General features: G+C 47.4%; 1 protein-coding gene across 6 annotated transcripts in view; it reads right to left on the reverse strand.

Annotated features, from left to right (window-relative positions):
- Positions 1-22321, reverse strand: part of CLSTN1 (calsyntenin 1) — an 87487-nt gene that overhangs the window by 25630 nt on the left and 39536 nt on the right. For 2 of the 6 annotated variants that reach the window (XM_027060492.2, XM_027060489.2), the window contains exons 2-5: positions 16748-16870; positions 4356-4385; positions 2975-3170; positions 1380-1588 (exon numbers count right to left, since the gene is read on the reverse strand). In XM_027060492.2, coding sequence (XP_026916293.1) covers positions 1380-1588; positions 2975-3170; positions 4356-4385; positions 16748-16870 — 558 coding nt within the window. Of the gene's footprint in view, positions 1-1379; positions 1589-2974; positions 3171-4355; positions 4386-16747; positions 16871-21418; positions 21444-22321 lie in introns of those variants that run through there. The other 4 variants (XM_027060493.2, XM_027060490.2, XM_053206788.1 and 1 more) reach the window with 3 other exon arrangements.

The raw sequence follows: 22321 nt of genomic DNA on the forward strand, positions 1-22321 counted from the left end.
CCCTTCCCCAGTCACAGTCTGTCTCTCTCTCTCAAAAATAAATAAACATTAAAATATTTTTTTAAAATAAAAACACAAAAAACAAAGTACATGTGTTCTAAGTGTTATAAACACGGACACGGAAATCAAAGTGATGCTCGAGATAATTAATGCTGGGTCTTGCTTTCCTGCACTTGAACGCACACTAAATCCATCTTTAAGGGCTGTTGAAACAGAAGGAATGAATCTACACAATTCAACCTCCATTTATTCTTACAGTTTTTCTTCTTTGGTTTTATATGTGCTTTGAGATTAAGTAGTTAACATATGAGAGAATAAAGAAAAGTAATTCCAGTACTTCAAATACTAAATACTAGATGAAGCTTCATTAAATATTTCTTGCTCAAAGATTTACTGTGTGTGTGTGTGTGTGTGTGTGTGTGTGTCACAGAGACAGGAAGAGACAGAGATTCCCTACCCCCACCTACTAGAACAGAAGCCTGCTTCTGAATATGGGTACAGACGTCTGCAAAGTGTTTGCAATGTCCGTAATTTCATCAAAGATTCTGGACTGTGCATTAACAACAGAGACACTGCATCACCATCAAGAGGCCATAACCTAATAAAAAAAAAAGCTGAGCTCCAGCATGAGTTCATTCTGCTCAATTACAAAGGACTGGAGCACCTGGCAGTAAGGCAGAAACCTTCGTCTTCAAGATGAGACAGAAGATCCAAATCTAATGGAGAGCAGAAGACAGACCAACTAAAGGTCAGTCTTTTCAGATGCACTTTGATAGAGAAGTGAGAAGGTACAGATTAAAAACATGTTAGGTGGGGGGTTTTTTATTAGACCTTGGCGGAAGAAGCAAAAATAGGGCACCCAAAAAAAGAACCCATGACTTCAGGTGCCAACAAAAAGGCTTTCAGGGGACAGAGTGAAAAAATATTTATCTGAAACTCATACACCATTAGGTCTCTGCTATGAAATGAATACTTGTCCCCTCCAAATCTGAATGCTGAAGTCCTAACCCCCAATGTGATATGAGGAGGTGGTGCCTAGGGGAGGAACTGAGGGTTAGATGAAGTCGTGAGTGTGGGGCCCCCATACCGGGATCCCAGAGGGCTCTCTCCCCGCTATGTGAGGACGCAGAGAGAAGATGGCCACCTGGGAACCGGGACTCGGGTCCTCATCAGACACTGAATCTGCCAGCACCTTGATCCCGGTCTCCCAGCCTCCGGAACAGTGCAAACTGTTTACTGTTTGAGCCCCCAGCTCATGGTACTTTGTTACAGCATCCTAAAGGGATGGATGAAGCCGGTCTCCAATCTGAGTTTCGCCGACGTGCAGAACTGCCAATGGACCATCACCTTGGTGAGGAAGGCCTGTTCCTCTGACTCACCATCTTTGTCGATAGCAAACGGCACGTCTGGAGTGACGACTTCATAGCTGCATATCTGGCTGAACTGGGGGGAGCAGTCAGCGTCCACGGCCTCCACCCTCAGGATGCTGTCATACTGCTTCCCCTCGATGACGGTCGCTTTGTAGGACTTCTCCTTGAACACAGGTGCATATTCGTTCACATCATTCACCTGAATATGGACAGTTGCTCTGGAAGAAGAAGAAAAGAAGCTGTGTGCTCGGTTTGTTTTTTAACCCAAAGTACACCAGTTCTGCCCCGTTTTTATGTTTCCTTTTGCTAATATCTTATTTCATGAAGTCTGTATGATGGAGAAAAAAATTACACTAGTCACTGTTGTTATTTTAGCATGGAGAGGACTTCAGAAAGCTAAAATAGGAATTTAAGTTGATTCTTCCAGGTCCTAGGAGTAAGACGGCTGGTGTTTAAAAAAAAAAAAAAAAAGGCAGTAAAATAAGAGACTTGGAGTTTTCTTGACAATACGGGACAGGGCATGCAGAAGGGAGATAAACTAGATCAGACAAAATTAGACCCAAAGGAAGAAGGAGTAAGACACAGAAGATGGGAAACGTGGATGGGGAGTCTGATCAGGAGCATGGAAACCAATCCCGTCCTGCTTCTAGGGAATGGAGACGGCTCGCAGCCCACTGTTGCCCATGACCCACTAACTGATCCAACAAACGAAGGTCCTCCAAGCGACCTCAGTGCTCCCTCTCTGGCTGACCCCGTGCTGCCCTTCCACCTCCCCGTCTTGGGCATGAGAAAACTGAGGCACCACAGACTTGGCTACAAAGAGAGGAAAGAGTCAGTCTCAGGGCTATTGATCCGGGCGTGTTTCTGACTCAGACAGGATCTCTGACCCACAGAAGGCTTTTTCAAGGACAACAGTAATATCGCACGGTGTGAAAAGGATGAGGAGTAGTTCTCTGGCACTCAGCACCCCCAGTGTGCACCAAGACCCTCCACACCCAACGCCACGCATCCTCCTGACCCTCACGATGGGTCTCGTGGCAGCGTGCCCCTCTCTCCCTAGCCCAGGAGCCAAGTAGACACCGAGACTCAACAAGACGAAACTTGCCCCATGCCGAAGGGACAGAAAGTGGCGGAGAAAAGACTGGAATTCTAAATCCAGGTCTAGTTCAGAGTCCTGTCTGTTCCACGAGCAGTTCTCAAAGGATATGGATATGAACACGTCCAGGATGGGGCACCAAAGTCAGCCCGCTCCCACCAGCGTGAACGAATGCCATGCCCTTTGAATTTGCAGGAAAAAGAAACCTAACAACAAAATATCCTCCTGGAGGAAAAAATGGGCTTTCCCAATTTTCAGTGTAGAGCTCTAGTTTCTGTCATTAGAGTGCTGGGTGGGATAAAACTGCCCATTCATTTGCTTATTCGACAACTAATGCTGCAGGGTAATAAACAGGATTCCTATCCTCAAGGAGCTTACAATTTCAGTGGAGAGCCAGAAATACCTTCTGCCTCATCTCTAAGAACACAGAAAGTCTCGGGGACACAGAAAGAAAGCAAGGGTCAGTACTGCTTTCTTCGCACGCGCTCTCTCTGATCAGCTTACTTACTTATGAGACTTTTTCGCGTTGGCGCCATCCGGCCCCTGGCCGCAGTCATAGGCCTGGATGGTGAATGTGTAGTCTTTCTGTAGTTCACAGTCCAGTTTCTCTTTTGAGCGAATTATTCCCTCGCCAGTGGACTTATCCACTACCACTGCATCAAAGGGGACATTCTGCCCATGAATTTTAAATCCACAAATCTCACCTAGGGAGTCAAAGCAGCGCAGGTTAGAATTTCTGCCGCCCGGAGTCTGCGTGCTCCCCTCCCCCTTCCCATACCTCCCCCCCAGAAAAGAAATGACAACAGTTCGGCAGCCAGGGGTTTAGAGGGTCTGTGGACAAAGCAAGGGCACTGTGCTTGGACAGGGATAAGTTCTGGGGCTTTAGTAAAAAGAAGCATGTTCTCGCTTTCCAAGCAACTTGCTTAACTTTGCATCCATTCATGCAGGAATACAAAAGAGAAAAAGAGAAAACATAGACAGGCATTTCACAGGAGTACTTAGGATGGCTCCAGGGTAAAAGTGGTCTCGTTAGCAAACAGCCATGGCCTGGTAACGCAGAGAAACTGTCCCCAGCTACTGGGGACAGCCGGGCAGCGATTTTGGTTTGGACCAGAGAGAAGGCTAAAATGCAGTTAAGTGTTGAGAGAGGAAGGAGGGTAACATAAAAGGTTCAGCACCGTAATTACAGAAATTCTGTCAAAAAAAAAAAAAAAAGTCAAAAGAAACAAGTCTTCCTGTGCAATGAGCCTGGCTAAAATTAGGGAATCAAAACAAACTACTAAATGAGAAAGGTAGAAATACCAACTTTTCAGGCATCCATTTCAACAGCTATGGTTTACTATGAAGATCGGTTCCATCACAGGGAGGGATTTGCCAGACTTGCCTTGGTTTCCAAAGCTAGCCTATCAGACCTGCGAAACAAGCCTGCCTGGGGACATCAGGACATCAGCACCTGGAAATTGGCTCACAAGCTTAATGAGGGGTGAAATCTAGGTTTCCATTCTTGTCGGTGGGAGAACATTAAGTCTTTTGATGTATACGTAGATGTTCAAAAAAAAATGTATTTCATGTAAAAATAAGGCTGCACTCTTCCAAAATTACAACTCCTAGAAAACGGTTACAAAGTGAATCTCTCAAGTTCAATTAAGAAACAAATGTACAGTATTATCCGTACAGTTCAAATGGATGTCTGATTTCTAGATATTTCTAACCAAGGGTTTGGTTACATACAATTTCCATCAATATATTTAAAAATAGAAACAAAGTAGGAGAATAAATCAGGGTAAAATAGCATGAAAGTTTCTTCTGTTTAAGGGCTGATTCCCAATTTTATAAACAAAGTTAGTGGGTTAATATTCATAGGAGGGATAGAAAGAACCCTTTATCACCTTCTTTGGTGACTGTCACCTCAAAACTCTCTAAAGGGAGAAAAGATAAACCCATGTCAGTAATGCAGGAAAGAATAAAGACGGAACAATAAGGAAAAAAGTCAAAGATGCACATATTACACAGAAAAGCTTGACATAAATTCAACCATCAGCTCTGGGCCACTCGTAGACTCCCAACAGCAAAACCGGACCCTCGGCAGCAAAATGTCTCTGAACGCAACTTACCACAAACCGCTATGTAATTTTGAAATTACCCCGCCCTATAGATGAAATCTGCTACAAAGATTGATTCGTAACGCCCTCAGGTGTCGTTTGGACTTTTCTTCTAACCAACACTTTCACGATAACGGTTCATAAGTAAACATATTTGTCATTTTACAATTTTCGGATTTCTCATTTTCAAACTAAGTTCTTGAGGCTCGATTCTGGTAACACTCAACTCAGCATTAGACAAGAGGAAACAAAAAACAAACATTTGGAGCAAAGGGTTTGGCTAAATAACAAGGGCTTAAGGAACCCGACCAAGGCAACTAACGTAAGCCACCCCCTCTTATAACCGAACACGTGCTTCACCGCGAACTGAAACCAGATTCATTGCTAGCTTTGGTGACGCCACAATGATCACGGCTTCTAGTGAAAACGCTGTCCTAACAAGTCCACACAAGTGGTGCCTGCTCACCCCAGGGCGGCTGCAGACGAGTTGTGACAATGTGCAGAGGCCAGGAGGTCAGGAGGGGACAGAGTCGGCTCATTGGGGCATCTTCTCTCCACAAAAAGCATCGTAGCCTGAATTCTCTTGCCTTTTAATGGCTTTACCATGTATCTGTATACCCACGAACAGTGTTTCATTTTGCTTGTTTTTAAGGTTTGAAAAATGCTATCACATGGTAGGCAACTTTTGTGACTTGCTTTTCCCCTCAGCCTTGTGCATCTAGGATTCATTCACCCCTGTTGGCGGAAGGCTATAGCGTATTTCTTTCCACTACTATGTTCAGCAAGAATCCAAGGAGTTCTGGCAGGTCAAGTGCTTGAGACACCGCCTGGCTTAAAGAAAGCACCCAACAAATAAATGTTTGCTCATACTGTAATTATTTTCCATCCTGTGACTATACCGTAATTCCAGTTTCCCGCTACTGAACTTTCTGTGGTAGAGATTTCTAACCACACTTCCTGCTGTCGCTGTGGGTCTTGTGCTGCCCAAAACAGGAGCCACTAGGCACGTGGGTTAAAATTAAATTTAAATTCATATTAAAATTGAATAATATTAAAAAAATCAGTTTCTCGGGGCACGTGGGTGGCTCAGTCGGTTAGGCATCCGACTCCTGATTTCGTTCAGCTCACGTCATGGCCTCATAGTTTGTGGGTTTGAGCCCCGCATCGGGCTCCATGCTAACAGCAAAGAGCCTGCTTGGGATTCTCTCTCTGTGTGCCCCTCTTCCACTCACTCTCACTTGTATGCATGCGCTCTCTCAAAATAAACAAACAAACATTAAGAGAGAGAGAGAGAGAAACTGGTGATCCAGATCCACATAATCTGAGTTGGCATAACTGACTGACTTGAGGGTGCCTTCCCGACAAAGGCCGCTGCACAGGTTAGTGCAGATTTAAGACCCCAGGATGAGGTATCTGACTTGGAAAAGGCTACCTACATAGTGCGTTGCTTAATAAAAGTATAAAGACACTCATTCAAGCAATGTCCTTGGGACTGTTTCTGATCATGAGATTATCACGAGAAGTGGAACTGTTTGCCAAAAGATGTACACTCCCTAAATCTCTCCTTCGAGATACGAGGCTGGGAGGAGGGAGGAGAACTCAGAGAGTAGGAAGGCAATGGGGTGTTTTAATGTTTTTCTTAATTTTTTTTTTTTTACATTAATTTATTTCTGAGAGACAGAGAGAGACAGAGCACTCCTTGGGGAGGGATAGAGAGAGAGGGAGACACAGAATCCGAAGCAGGATCCAGGCTCCGAGCTGTCAGCACAGAGCTTGATGTGGGGCTCAAACCCACGAACTGTGAGATCATGACCTGAGCTTAACCCACTGAGCCACCCAGGAGCCCCTGGGGTGTTTTAATTTTATACTTCAGTTGTCCGGGGGAGGTTTTGCTGATAATGTCTGAGTAGAAACCAGAGGGAGCTAAGGAAGCAAGCCACGTGCTTATCTAGGGAAGACTTTCAAACAAAGGGGACAGCAAGTGCAAAGGCCCTGAGGCAGGCCTGGGCCTGGCCTGGCTTAGGCACTACTGCAGGGGAGAGAAGGTGAAGGCAGACGAAGATGAGTAATGTGAAGCCATGGCGGCTGCTACAAGAAGTGAAGTTTGTCCTCCAAGTGAGAAGGAATGACTGGAAAGTTTTATGCAGAGAAAAAAATCAATACGGTTTATATTTTAAAGAACCCAACTGGCTGCCATGGTGAAAATAAATCAAATATAAGCAGGCAAAGGGGCTGTGCTGGCTGGCTCGGTTAGTAGAGCATGGGCTTTTGATCTCGGCGTTGCAAGTTCAAGCCCCATGTTGGGTGTAGAGATTAGTTAAAAATACAATCTTTAAGAAAAAGATATGTGTATCTATATGGCAAAAATGGTTACTGGAGTAACACAGGCACGAGAAGCTGAAAGCCAGAACCAGGGGTGTGCAGGGTGGCGAGAAAGAGTCAGATGCAGGGTGTGTTTTGAAAGTACGGACAATACTGTGGGATTATGAGCGAGAAACCCAAGGATTAATAAATTGCCTTCGGCCAACATGGAAGAGAAGGTCCGGATGGGGGAATGGGAATCCGAGATTCCGCTGTGAACATGCATGGGTATTACAATCTGTTACAGAACCGCATCTCAAAGGTAGGAATATCCAATAAAAGAATATACATTGTTTCGAAACTCACATGTGTCTGGGCTGCTCTCTGAAAGACTGGATCTATTTATAATGAGCACAACAAAAGTGTGTACTTGTCCTTTCTACAAATCCGTGCCTGTCTGGAGTATTAACGGAGCTACTTGAATAACGGCTATACCAAAAGTACGTGGCGCCTCAAGTCCACGGGTGCTTATTAAATTGCTGGCAGGCTGGGTCCTTCTGCCTAGAATGACTTGAAAAACCATCTGGCCAGAGGGCAGCATGGGCCTCACACTCGGGCGGACATGGGCTTTCTCTACCTAGTGACACTGCACATTGTAAGCCTGCCATGCTGTCACCTGCAGACCTGGCGGTATACCCACTTGGCGGGCCCACCTCTTTCTTCCACCCACAACCTCGGTTTCAATGAGGGAGACAGGCCCGAGGGCAGCAAGGTGAGGGGCAAGTAAACAAAGGAAAATACTGCAGTCTTTCAGACGAGATGTGGTAAGGGCCAAACACAGGCAGTCTCAGGAGGAAACGTGGGGGATTTTCAGGACCGGCAGGGCTTGGGAACCAGCTGGACAGAGAGAGGGGTCTGGGGTCACTCCCTGGGTTTTGGCTGATGGTACCAGTTAAGGAACTAAGGCCCAGAGGTCTGCTCCACTTATTCTCACCAACTCCCTGCTTGTTTCTTTGCTTAAGTATTTAAAAACATTTTTTTAATGTTTATTTATTTTCGAGACAGAGCACGAGCCGGGGAGGGGCAGAGAGAGGGGGGGAGACACAGCATCCGAAGCGGGCTCCAGGCTCCGAGCTGTCGGCACAGAGCCTGACACGGGGTTTGAACCCGTGAACCGTGAGATCATGACCTGAGCTGAAGTCAGATGCTTAACTGACTGAGCCACCCAGGCGCCCTTTGCTGGAATATTTTAAGGCCAGACTTTAATGCATACGATATTCATTAGACAGACTTTCGTTAACAGGAACTACAGCAACGTGGCTCAGCCAACAAAATTAACAATTCCTGACGTATTTTCACAGTATCCAACTACACTCAGTTTACGATCTTCCTCTCCCCAGCCAGGGACCAGGTTGTTACGTTCTGTCCCCATTCTTTTAGGAGCTGATGTTTCAAGTTGTCATAACCCATTCTTCCCTCTTTCCTCCGTCCTTGTGCCTACAGCTCTATTAGTTACATACACATGACAGCTACCTACGTGTATTACACGTGTCCCATGGCATCCCACCCCGGGGACTCTGCCCCTCTGTGTTCCCAGGGCTTCTCCCCTGGACTCAGCCTTCCTCAGCCTTTGCAAGGAAGGACCTCTCAAAGCCACGTCTCCCACTCTATTCTTCCTGCCCTGCCCCTTCCCACCCGATTCAGACCACCTACTACCAACGCTCTGCCAGGTAAGCCCGCAGAAGCCCTGCTCTCTTCTTGTACGCAGGGCCCCACCAGCATTCCCGATGACGTCTTCAGGTGTGCTGGCCTCTGAATACACAGACCTCTCTTCCCTGTCATTCCCCAAGAGCATCCGAAATAGTCAAAAGAAGTTTACTGAAGCACTTTTTTTTTTTTTTTTTAAAGCAAACCATAAAAACAGAATGACAGATAAACCCAAGAAAGTATACATTTGACTTCTCAATGTCCAAAGTCATGTCCAGGGTTCCTGGCTCACAGTGGTAGCCCTCCCTTTCCCGTTGAGAAACCTCGGTTTCAGGCTGGCCCTGCCTTCTCTCCACATCTTCTTCCAAACTGGAGTATGGCCCTGCGCTACGCGCGACACTGGAAGGGTGTCTCTAGCCCATCCTACGGTCTCCCAGATCCCAGGGAACTCTACCCTCATATACACTCCTTATGTAAGTCACTAGTGCCGGCTCGGACAGTTAGGGTTCCAAGAGAAAGGGGACTCCGGTGAAAAGCCATCATCAGCAGCTCGTGGAATTGACTGCACGCCAGGGAAAAGGACTTGGAAACAGCCAGAAGCCAAGGCGGGGACAGAGACAGGACTCCCAGAGCAAAACAGCCTGGGTGGCTGGGATACGACAGCAAACGGCGTTAGTGTCTTGGACCCTCTGCTCAGTGTTCTCGTCCAAGAGGGAAGCATCTGGTCGGCCCAGCCTGGGCTTGTATGTGCTTGGCTGGAAAAGTCGGGGTCATGGACTGTGGGTCCACCAACCTGGACTCGGTGGGAAAGAGGTCAGGGGCCGTTAAGAAGTTGAAAATGGACATGTGCTGAGCAGCAAGTGTCCACCACGATGTCCCTGCTAATCCCACTCTTGTCCCTAACCCACTTCTCTCTATGCGGCCCTGGTACCCATGCTCCCAGCTGGAAGTCCAGGCTGACCCTGATTTTCAGTGACTTCTGACTTCTTTGCTTACTGGTCCAGGCTAATTTCTGGCACAAGCTCACATGTTGCTCAGATCAGAGCAGTTTTCCAAGACGCCTTAAACGTGCCGCTGAGCAACAACCACCACACCCCCAAGGGTCACCCTGCACAACCCGAGGACACCGCCCTGGCGGCTCCTCACTGGCTACAGTAAGGCTCTCAAACGTCAGCGTGCCAAGAACAGCCTGAGGAGCTTGTTAAAAATGTGGTTTGTCAAGCTCCAGCCCCAGAAACTCTGACTCAGTAGCAGCTCTGGGGTGGAGCCCAATAATCCGCATTTTAACGAGTGCCATCTGATGGTTCCAATGCAGGCAGGCCGTAGTCTACACTTGAGAGACGGGCCTGTCCGTGGCTTCCGAACCTCGCTGTCTGGTTACAGATTTCTCAGGCTCTCCTGGAGGCACAGACTCAGCCACGAGGACACCTGCACTGGACACACGGCCTGGGCGATCCGGACACGGTGTAAACCCACATGCGCAGCACATCCCGTCTACTCAGCCTGGCAGCAGAGATCTCGTGGCCCCGAGCGGACTTCAATCCTCCGCTCCTGTGCAGGGCGCTCACCCCGCCCACTGACTATTCATCCCTCCCTTTGGAAGCCCCTCTGGTTCCCAGCCTTGCTCCTATTTTCCCCCTACCTGCCCCGCGTTCATAAGCTCCACCCACCCTAACGCCCACTTACTTCTGTACCCTCTTTAACCAACCTCCTGTTGCCTTTTTAGGACGCCAGTCCAGACTGGGTGTTGCCTCTCTCACTGGGTATCTCCACTTAACTCTTTGTCAGTGCTGGTTCTGCTTTCTCATCTAGATTACTGGCTGCTTTGGGAACAAGAATGCACTTTTATGCTTTTTTATATTCTCTAGGAGATCTGGCACGGCTACCTAATATTTACTGATTACTATTCCAGACCTCTCCTGGAGGCATCCAGAATGAATTCACTCTAGTCCATAACTTAACATGGAGTTTCTGTCCTAATGTCCAGATACTTAAAACCATCAACTCAACGGGGGCACCTGGGTGGCTCAGTCGGTTGAGCGTCCAGCTTCGGCTCAGGTCACGATCTCACGGTTCGTGAGTTCAATCCCCACGTCAAGCTAGCTGCTGTCAGCACAGAGCCTGCTTCGGATCCTCTGCCCCCCTCTCTCTGCCCCTCCCCCACTTGCACTCTTTCAAAAATAAATAAGACACTAAACAAAAACCGCTAACTCCATGGAGTACTGCCTTATTCTGGGCTGAACCACATGAGATTTCTGGCACTCCATTTTTTCAAATATTTGCTATTCTCAATATACAAAAATGGTGATTTCATTTGGCTTAACTGAATACATCCAACTGACTGCAGCAAAAACGTCTGCCTAGTTGCACATGTTAAAAAAGCTAAAGTGGGTGGTCATGTGCCACAGTCAACCCCACAGGCCTCATCAGGACACATGAGTCACACGAACTGCACAGAATACAGAGAAAAGAATCACAGATCTGTGTTGGTTCTAATTAAATATCAACAAAGATAAAGTTCCCATTCTTGCCCTGAAACTTCTTTCGGATTCTCTTCGTATCATGATTGTTTCATCTTATAGGTTACCCGAACTCCGTCTGGGAAGGCAGGAAAAAGAATGCTGAGATGGAACCGGCTTGTACAGGAAAGAGCCTGAAAACAAGGGGCAGGGGCGGAGAGGGAAGCCTGGGCTCGTCATACAGGCAGTGAGGCGAGAGGACGGTCAAAATAGCAGCACCAGGGCCTACACGGTATGGGCTCTTAACTCAAATATATCAAATATACGATGTATGTATATTTGTGTGTATATATACAATAAATGTATCAACTACACAATATATTTTCATACCCACGTCTACTCAGGATATTAGCAGATTAAGGAAAAGGGGTGAGTAAGGACCTGACTCATCTTAATTTCCTAAAATAGCTGCCAAGTACCGAGACTTTAGCCTCTTGATTTCCCCCATGAAAACAATCTGGCTAGACAGACCCTGTCATCGTTCAACACGAATGCCTGATTGGCGACAGTTTACAACGCACTCTAGACTAGAGACTAAGCTTCCGATGTTACACATGTATTTATTTGGGGGCTTTGACGAGTTACCTCTGGTGGTTATGTTACTCACACTCACATCCCGTGATGGGACACGACTGTGAACCGGGACGTCTCCAGAGTTTTCAAGGTAACATCAGGGAAGTGCACAGGGTGAATGTGTGAACCCACACTGGAGTCAGACCGTCTGGCTGGAAGGCAGCCCTGTCGCTTACGAGCTGTGCCATCGTGGGCAAAGCCGTTCGTGCCTCCTACGGATTCTGTGGGGCACAACCACCCCACCCCCCATGCTGGCCCGGGGGGATGGGGATTAAATGAAGAACAAGGCTGCCATGCCGCTGACGGACACGCTCCGTCCTCCCCTGCCTCATCAGGGAAGCCGGGAGTAGCCAGAGTGCCTCCTGTAGGGGACTGTTGAGAAGAATCCGAAGAAGTAACCCACGTAAAGCCCTTAAAACAGGCTCCGCCACACTGTTAAGAGCTCAGCAAGTGTTGGATGGCACCGGCACCCCCCCCCCCAGCACCCTCACGGGGATAAATCAAATTCAATGTCATTACCAAAATCAATCTAAGATCAAAATAAGCCTCCAGATCTGGCCTCTGCCTTACCCAAAAGACTACCTAAGAAAGTTAGTGAGAAAATAGAACACTATGAAGACTATCACAGAAAAACGCAAACATATCTCTCACAGAATGTTAAACACAAATGTATTTTTTTAAGATTCTATTACTAATAACAATAGCAGCAAACACTGTATGTATGGAGCACTTATTATGTACCAGGCATTGTTTCAAGCTTTTCACATTCATCAATAAATAAGCTAATAATCCCAGCATCCCATGAGGTACGTGACATTGCTATCCTTGTTTTACAAACGATCAAACTGAGACACAGAGACGGGGAGCAATTTGCCCAAGGCCATCCAGCCAGGAGTGGCAAAGGCAGGACTCAAGTCCGGGCCAGCAGGGTCTGTTCCTGATGCATCTGTCGGCTCCGGCCTCATGGGGGCAGTGTTGTGTGCTGCAGCTGGACAGGTACCAGGGCAACAGAGGAGGCACACAGCTGCTCACCCTGGGGCAGAGGGACAAGGGCTACGCTTTAGTGGGAGTACAGACTCCACGCCCAGGTGCACACCCAAGCGCAAGGAAGACCTACATCCACGCAAAAACTGGTGCGCTAATGCTCAGAGCAGCAAGATTCGTGATGTCCAGAAAGTGGGAACCGTCCTAATGTGCGTCGGCTGATGAACGTTTAAGTGGGAAATGTGGTCGGTCTGTCCATACGATGGAATATTATTTGGCAATAAAAAGGAACAAAGGCCGGATGCGTGCTATTCCTGAAGCACGGGTGAAGCTTCAGACTACCATGCTAAGTGAAAGACACTAGGCACAAAAAAATCCAGAATAGGCAAATCCACAGACACAAACTAGATTAGTGGTTGCCAAGGGGATGGGGAGATGGGGAGTAGCTGCCACTAGGTGAAAGGGTTTCTTTTCGGGATGAGGAAAATGTTCTGGAATTAAATAGTGGTCGGGGTGCCTGGGTGGCTTAGTCAGTTAATCATCCAACTTCGGCTCAGATCATGATCTCACGGTTCGTGGGTTCAAGCCCCATGTTGGGCTCTGTGCTGACAGTTCGGAGCCTGGAGCCTGCTTCAGATTCTGTGTCTCCCTCTCTCTCTGCCCCTCCCCTGCTCGAGCTCTGTCTCTCTCTCTCTCTCTTTCTCAAAAATAAATAAACATGAAAAAAATTATTTTAAATAGTGGCTGATGGTCGCACACTCCTGTGAATATACTAAACCCCTGGGAACTGTATACTTTAAAAGGGCTGCTTTTTAATATGTGGACTATATTTTTTAAAAAGAATATAAGAATAACTGCTTCCCCATGAAAATCTCCAGAAGGAAAGAACTGATTTACCTAACTATGGCAAATGCAATCCAATTAGCACTATGACTTGACTCTACGTTGCTTCTCTTTATAGTTTTTTAAAATCTCAATATGTAACTTTTGCACATCAATAAAAAACAGCTGGGAATCCCGTAAAAACATAAAACTTTGTAAGTATTATTTCATTCATGATAATACATTAGGTTTTGATAAATGATACAACAGCATTGAATCAAATGAGAAAGAAAAAAATAAATGGCATTTTATTAACAGGACTTTTTCCTTCAAAGTTAGTACTCAAGGTCTATTTCACTTCCTGCTTCCCTTGCAGCATCCTGCGGTGCCTCCCAGGGCCTCCTTGCAGCAAAGAGCCACTTGCCGGGCTCAGAATCCTGCCTCTCACACGCGCTGACAGATAAGGTCACCGCTCTGTGTCCCAGCTTCCTCTCCTGAAAACGAGGATGGCAGGCAGCCCCTGCGTTCGCTTTTGTTCTGTTTGTTGACAACGACTTGTGCAAGAGCACAAATAAGTCCTCTCTTGCAAGCCAGAACTCACTGTGCAGTTGCTACAGGGGAGAAGGAACAAGGTACCGAAAACAGGTACAGTGATGGTGGGGGAGCCCGACGAACGTGAAGGGTGGGTCCGGGACTGCAGAATCACTGAAGGCAGGGGATATAAGGGAAATCTCAGCTACACTGAATTAGTATTCTAATTTTAATGTTGGCATGAAACAAAGATGCCTTCTTTTCTCAGGTTTTTCACCAGAGAATACAATGTCTGCACTTAAATGTACTGGAACATCCCCAAAATCTGTACAAGTCTAGGGGGTGAGAGTCCAGGGGTGAACATGATCTGAACGTCTTCGTGTTAAGAGGGTGTCTGAAACTGAGAACAAGGCAAGATCCATCTACTCTGACCCAAAATGTGGGGGGATGTTTGAAGGATCCCCATCTTCAAGCGGAGATCAAAGGAGCCCGACCGGACAAACCGTGGGCAGACGGTGACAACAGTGGACCGAGCAAAAGTTCTTTTTAAAAGGGCTATTTTGAAGATTATGATTCTGACTTCAGAGGAACTAAGCTGATCGGCAGTGGAAGGAATCACATGTAAAATTCCTTAAATATAAAAACGTACTGACTTTAAGAATAAATCAATAAATAAAACAGGGATGGCAGGAAGCATTCTCACCTCCTAAGATTGTTGCAGATTAAACAGAAATTTGTAGAGCACTTAGAACAGTGCCTGGAACACTGCAAAGGCTTTATTTATTTATTATTTTTTTTTATGTTTATTTTTGAGAGAGAGACACACACACACACACACACACACACACACACACACACACACAGAGCACTAGCTGGGGAGGGGCAGAGAGAGAGGGAGACACAGAATCCGAAACAGGCTCCAGGCTCCGAGCTGTCAGCACAGAGCCCAACGCGGGGCTCGAACTCACGAACTGTGAGACCGTGACCTGAGCTGAAGTCGGGCACTTACCCAACCGAGCCACCGGGGCGCCCCTGCAAAGGCTTTAGAAACGTCCCCTATTCTCAGTAACACGGCAGGAGGGAGCTCTGGACGCAGCGGGGGGAACGGCTGGTACTTCACTGCGAGGCCTCAGGGAGTGAATCTAGCACCCCGGGCTGCAGTCCTCTCAGCATTTACGAAATGTCAGAAACGGGTAAGTCCACTCAAAAGCGTAAGCCAGGGCATCCGATAAGGTTATTCACACAGCACTAAACGTCACACCCCCAAGGAGGCACCGTGCATACTAACTTCGTAGCACACATGGGTCGCCCGTGTATACGTGTATACACAGACACCCCGAAACCCAGGCAGTTCCGGGGAAAGCAATATGCGATGCTGACATGGTCTTAAATCTAGGAACAAACAAAACCAACCACCTCCGTGGACAAACACTGCGTGTGCTCACAGCACAGAGCGCTTCCTCGGAGTCCTGTCCGTCTCACTGGGTTTCTCTGGAAAAACCAATAAACAAGTAAAACTAATTGGCCTCAGGTTACGTCCCTGAAAATGGGACACGGCACTCGAACAGAATGAAGAACAAATTCATTTTTAAAATAGCTCTTCAGAGGGCACCTGGATGGCTCAGTCGGTAGAGCATCCGACTCTTGATCCCAGGGTCGTGAGTTCAAGCCCCATGTTGGGTGTGGAGCCCGTGTAAAAAAAAAAAAAGCTCTTCAGAAATGACCTCACATTCATTTCCCTCAATTTACCACAGAAAAATTAACGTATGATAGAATGTGTGCGAGTTAATTGAATTTTTTCCTTATCTGTCCGTAGGCAAAGAGAACAAACACCCTCTTTCGTGTGAGAAACTGTGTTCTGGAGAAGTATCAGGCAAACACTAGTCTTTAAAAATTAACATCACAACGTCAGTTTTGATCCTGAGACAGAGGATGAAGTAACCCTTTTTCCCACCAGCTAACTAAGGAAGCTACTAAGGTCACTGCGTAAAAGCAAGAGCATTCTGACTTGGAAAGTGCTATTTAATGTTACAAAGCAGACAACCTCCAAAGTAATCCTAGAGATCTCTTATGAACACCCAGGTTACAATCTTACAAGGCGACTCAAATTAAAAATTTACTGAAAGTAAAACCTGAGCCAGAAAGATTCTTCTATGAACACGGCTCCAACTTTTCAGCTTAGCCTCTTCCGGTACCCAAAATCCAAGCAATGCAAGGACAGTCCAGGGCGCAGTTTATCTAGGTCCTTGCCGCTTACGACCCAGCAGCACTAGCGGCCCCAGGTCAGAAAGGCAGATTCTCAGGTCCCCCCCCAGACCCACTGTAGCCAAATCCGCATTTTTGTGTGTGTGATGCCAGGAATTACGGGGCTTTTGGGAAGTAAAGAGGACACTCAACGTTACAGAGATTCAGGCGGACCCGAATCCGCATTTTTAACACAATCCTCAGGTGCTCTGTGCGCACACTGGTCTGAGGTGCACCGGCCTAAGTGTTCCCGTTTCCGGTCACACCCAGGAATTATACAAGGATGCAATGAACGTTTTGCTTTCCAAGAAGTACAGGCTTTTTTTTCAGCTGCTCCAACTATTAGAATTAAAAGGAGAAAATGCAGCACGAAGGAGCCACAAACACCTCTTAGCTATCAAGACATTTTCAGGGAGGCTCAGAAACGGTCCGAGTGGGGTGTGTGAAATGCTTCGCATCCAGTCGGGACTTTCGGGGAGAGAAAAGCCACGTTCGTACCTGCGAACCGCAGAGGTGCGTCTTTATCCAGGGCGATCAGTGGAGGGTCGAGGAGCACCGCGTTGTCGTTTTCTGTGACGATGCCATGATAGGTGGGCTCGAGCCACGGCTTGTGCTTGTTAACTGGGTTTAGAAAGAGAAGAAGAAGAAAGGAAATAGACCAGGTCAGAATTATTACTTTTACTCAACTGCTTTTAAAGACATACATCTATTACTAAAATAATTAAACCTCTCACTAGCCTGGAAGGCAACACTTGTATCTGTTGTTGCAAAGTTTCGTATCAAGACGCTGAAGGGGTCAAACTGTGAATTCCAGAGTCAGTGACGTAGCAACTGAGTCTATGGAGCAACCAGAAGTAAGAAATAAATTGCTCTAGAGGCGCCTGGGTGGCTCAGTCGGTTGAGCGTCCGACTTCAGCTATGGTCATGATCTCATGGTTCGTGGTTCGAGCCCCGCGTCAGGCTCTGTGCTGACAGCTCCGAGCCTGGAGCCTGGGTTCTGTGTCGCCCTCTCTCTCTGCCCCTCCCCCACTTGTGCTCTGTGTGTGTGCGTCTCTCTTTCTGTCAAAATAAATAAACTTAAAAAAAAAAATAAATTGCTCTAGAAATAAAAAGAAAAAAGACTAATAACTATTACACACAATCTACTTCTGTTATCAGCCAGTCACAGGAAAGTTACAAAGAAAGATATACTATCATTTCTTTATAGCAATAGTAATATAAGATTATTTATTTAAAATTAACATTACAAACAAAAACATAAAAGACAAGATTTATGAAAATAAAATTACAGAGCATAAATAAAACTAAATGCAACACCTCTGAAAAACTTGACTGGAAACAGTGTTTACAAATATGTCACTTTTTTTTTTTAATGTTTTAATTTTTGAGAGACAGAGTGGGAGTGGGGGAGGGGCATAGAGAGAGGGAGACACAGAACTGGAAGCAGGTTCCAGGCTCTGAGCTGTCAGCACAGAGCCCAACGTGGGGTTCAAACTCAGGGACCGTGAGATCGTGACCTGAGCTGAAGTCGGATGCTTAACCGACTGAGCCATCCAGGCGCCCCCTACAAGTAAGCCACTTTGAGGTCAGGCTGACTTGGGGTCAGAGTCCAGCTCCCCTCTCTCATTCGCTGCATGACCTTGAGCACCAAACTGACCTCTTACCGTCAGTTTCCTCATCTGTGCACCAGGGACATCCTCACAATCCACAAAGCCGGGCAGACCACTGGAGAAGTGACCTCTTTGCTCCTTGGTTGGGCACTGGAGCGGCTACTTTCGTTCTAAGGGTAAGAACTGCCGTCCTGGCCGTCAGCTCCCCGGACGAAATCGGAGCGTAATTCCCATCCATCTGTTCTGCCTGGGGCGGGGCTCCCAGGGGGCCCGTGTGAGACCTTCTCCCTGTAGGGCCTGGTCCCTCTCTGAATCCCTGTTTCCCCCAGCACGTTCTGGGCATTTCTTTTTACTTCCCCCTCACGCGTGCCCACATTCTAACCCTGCGGCGTGGTTCTCTGCTCTCAGAGCCCACTGACACCAGATGCTACTGAATGGATTCACCATGGAGCGCCCCAACTCAGCCCATCTAAGTACAAGGAATGGTGTGACACTTTATTCCCACGTAGACGGTGCCTATGTGTTCAGTGAACCACCCCTACTGAGTTCTTTTCCTCCGTGTAAGTCCATCTTCAGAAGTATCTAAAGCTAAAACTCGACGCTTAACCGTGATGTGATTGTACTTCTTGGCTGTCGTGTGATGGCCATTACGTGATGTCAGGAGACTGGGACGATCGGAAGCACCTGGGCTTCCCCTGCCTTTACTCTGACGTGGAGTTTTCGGGGAGCGGTCACGTGTCCCATCCTGAACAAGCAGGCGTAGAAGGAGAAAGAAGCTACCTACCATCGCGCTAATTAAGGATGCGTTTACCAGACGTTTACACACGCCACATCCAAACCAAGAGCAGATCCCGCGTCTTCGCTTTCAAAGGAATCCAGACCCATGGCAGTTGCCGTTTAATGGGTACAGAGTTTGTTTTGTGACCTGAAAACAGTTCGGGGAACTGGCCGCACAACAGGAGGAGTGATACTTAACACTACTGAGGCAGACACTTAGAAATGGTTACGATGGGAGGTTTTACGTGTGTGGTTATCAGTCTTCAAAAATACACACACAAGGGGCGCCTGCGGGGCTCAGTCGGTCAGGCCTCCGGCTCTTGATTTCAGCTGTCAGGATCTCAACAGTTCGTGAGTTCAAATCCCGCATCTGGCTCTACACTGACAGCACTGAGCCTGCTTGGGATTCTCGCTCACGCGCGTGCTCTCTCTCTCTCTCTCTCTCTCGCTCTCTCTCTCTCCTCTCCCTGCCCCTCCCATGCTCATGTGTGGGCACTCTCTCTCTCTCAAAAATAAACTGAAAACACACACACACACATACAAAATCAGTGTAGACAGAAGCATTTCTCATCATCTCTGCTGCTCGCCTGGATATTTACAGAATCCAAGTGACCAGCCTTACCCTTACCCTCCTGCACCTGCTCTGCACACGGCAGCCAGAGGGACGCTTCTAAACCGGCGGCGTGGTTCTCCGCCTCTCTGCTCTCAGAGCCCACTGACACCAAATGTTACTGAGGACCCTAAGCAGCTTTTGTTTACGTGGGATCTATCCTCTCGATCCCTACCAGCATTTACTGCACTGAAAATTAAAATCAAGAAAAATTTGATTACTGGGGCATCTGGGTGGCTGAGTCAGTTAAGGGTCCGACTTCGGCTCAGGTCACGATCCCAGAGTTTGTTGGTTCGAGCCCCATATCAGGCTCTGTGCTGACAGTGCAGAGCCTACTTGGGGTTCTCTCTCTGCCCCTCCCCCACTCACACTTTCTCAAAAATAAGCTCTCAAAAAAAGAAAAATTTTATCGATTCATTTTTAAAAACAAACCTATTTTATGTTAACATAAGTAACATTTTTATGAAAATAACTATTTTTGAAAACAGAGTTAAAAGAGTGGTAACATCTTACAGTTTTGCAAATCTTTCTACCGTCTGGCTTCAGACCCAGATGGCTGGGTCCTCACTTCTACTGCGGCCAGTATGCCACGCTGTCACATGTCACCCAGCCCCTAGAGAGCACCCACCGTGCAAGTGTGAGAGAAGGAGGAGGAAGGGAGGTAACATCGTGATGTTATTAAAACCGCTCTGACCTCCAGGGGCGCCTGGGTGGCTCAGTCGGTTAAGGGTCCGACTTCGGCTCAGGTCGTGATCTCATGGTTCATGGGTTCGAGCCCCACATCAGGCTCTGTGCTGACAGCTCAGAGCCTGGAGCCTGTTTCTGATTCTGTGTCTCCCTCTCTCTGACCCTCCCCCATTCATACTCTGTCTCTCTCTGTCTCTCTCTGTCTCAAAAATAAATAAACGTCAGGAAAAAAAAAATTAAAAAAAAAAAAAAACCGCTCTGACCTCTGGAGTCCCCTGGCAGGGTCTCAGGGGACTCATCCCCTCAGGTCTCTGTGAAACGTTCCCTCCTCCAGCACTCTGCCCCCACTTGCTCTCGTCCTTTTCTTCTGCTACTCATCGCCACACTGCTGGACAGAGGGCAGGGCGGGGGGTGCAGCTTGGGACGTTGGGGCAGGTTACCCGGCTTCCCCCACGGGTCTCAGTTTCCTCATCTGTACTAGTAGGTACAGCACTGGTACCCACCTGATAGGCTGCTGTGTGATCAAACCAGTCACGTGTGAAACGCTCAGGACAGAGCCTGGCGCCCAGTAAAATGCCACTGAGGTGTTGCTGTTACTTCTCCTAAACACATATGTGAACAAAAACACGGATTCTGGGAGAGTGAGACCCCTTGTTCCCTGTTAATCCCCAGCACCCAGCACTGCGCCTTTACTTGGGAACTATTTGGTAAATGGATGCGTATATAAACAATTTCACGTACAGTACAAATAAACCCAGTGTTTGGTTTGTAAATTCTTAGAGAAGATAGTTTTGGTGCTGAGAACAGAAAACCAGGTATGGCTTGGCGTTTTAACACTGGGAAGGTGCTTTTCGTGTTTTGTTTCTGGCAGGTGGGTGTTCCAATTCCAGGAGGCTAGAGAATCTGGAGGAACAGAACACGCTGAAATACTGCGGGATCTGTCTGGAGAGGTAGGCTGGGATTCGGTTACGGGGAGACGTGACGTGAGATCAAACCCAGATCATGAAGACCCAACATTTAAAGGGCCTTCGGAAAGGATCTCCTCCACTCACAAAAGCTGCTGCCGGGACAGGAGATTTGGCAAAGAAGAGAATTAGATGGGTAGGCTGCACCTGCCCTTCTTCAGAAATACCCTCTAGGACAGTGGCGAGTACCTGGGGGCGTGCCTGGCACGGGCCCCAGTTTGCTGCGGCCTCTGGTCTGAGAGAGTCCCACTGGGCACACGAAATAACCTTGCTCTGCCGTCAGGCTGAGTGTTTACCTGTGGCTGAGACTCCCGTCCTCCCCAGGTGCCTTGTTAACCTGTCCTGGGACACAGGTGGACGGGTGCCTGGAGTCACAGGTCTAGTACCGAGAAACGGCGGGTCTTGAAGGAAGCGGAGCAAAGCCTCCACTGTTTGTCACTGATCTCATTTTAAAACACAGAAGATGTGAGTTCAACTTACTATTGACAACGGACCTTTCACAGCAGTATTTGACTCCCACCTGTTTTCATATTAAGGTGGTATTAATGAAGTTATAAGCACAGCGAATAAAGCTGCAGACTATTCCCACGGGTGAGTCCATGAAAGTGCTGACACTTAAGCCGAGTGAGCGTATTCAGTCCAGAAGGAGTGTGGAAATGCCAGGTGGAGCAAACTGCATAAAACCAGCGATGGTCAGAAGAACGACGCATGTACTTCTGCCCTGGCGGAAAGGCCCGCGGCTGAAAATGGCTGACAGTTCGAGGCAAAAAGAATCCCAGCTCTGGTCCCAGGATCCTCATTTTGTAATTCACAATTTATAAACTGCTCCTTTCAGCTGGCTGCAGAATGGAGAGATTCGGCCGGTTCCAAGGACTGAACTTTTAAATATTTAATAAATGGTATTTTTAATATTTCATCACATTCAATTGGCCTTATCAAATATTTATAGAAACAAGTGAGTAATATTTCTGTAATCTTCCCCAAAAAAATCACAGATAAAGGAACACGTCACCCATGTTGACAGCCTTTACCTGATTCACTTTACCACATCCTAGATCATTAAAAAGCCCACTAAATTTTGAGTGGCACAGTCTTAACCGAAGTCCTGGCACAGTAAGGCTGGCAGCCGACCTTTCGTACGTAGGTCACATCTGGGGGACACGCCTATGATTTGGGGACACGGCTGGTTTTTGAGGCTGCGGCAGATCTTAATCACCAGAACTTGCCACCGATTTAAAAAACCAAGATGAAAACAATACAACGGCCAACTCCAGGGCTAAGTTTAAATATAAAACGTACGCCTCCCTAGGACAGCCCAGCTCTGTGGGCCAAGGAGGGCTGACTCCTTGTCCAGGGCACACCAGTCACCCACCCCGGTGAGGTGGTTCCCAAGCCTGAGTGCTGTGGCCCTGACACCCACCCA

This window comes from Acinonyx jubatus, chromosome C1 (genome assembly GCF_027475565.1).
Source record: "Acinonyx jubatus isolate Ajub_Pintada_27869175 chromosome C1, VMU_Ajub_asm_v1.0, whole genome shotgun sequence".
Classification (NCBI taxonomy): domain Eukaryota; kingdom Metazoa; phylum Chordata; class Mammalia; order Carnivora; family Felidae; genus Acinonyx; species Acinonyx jubatus.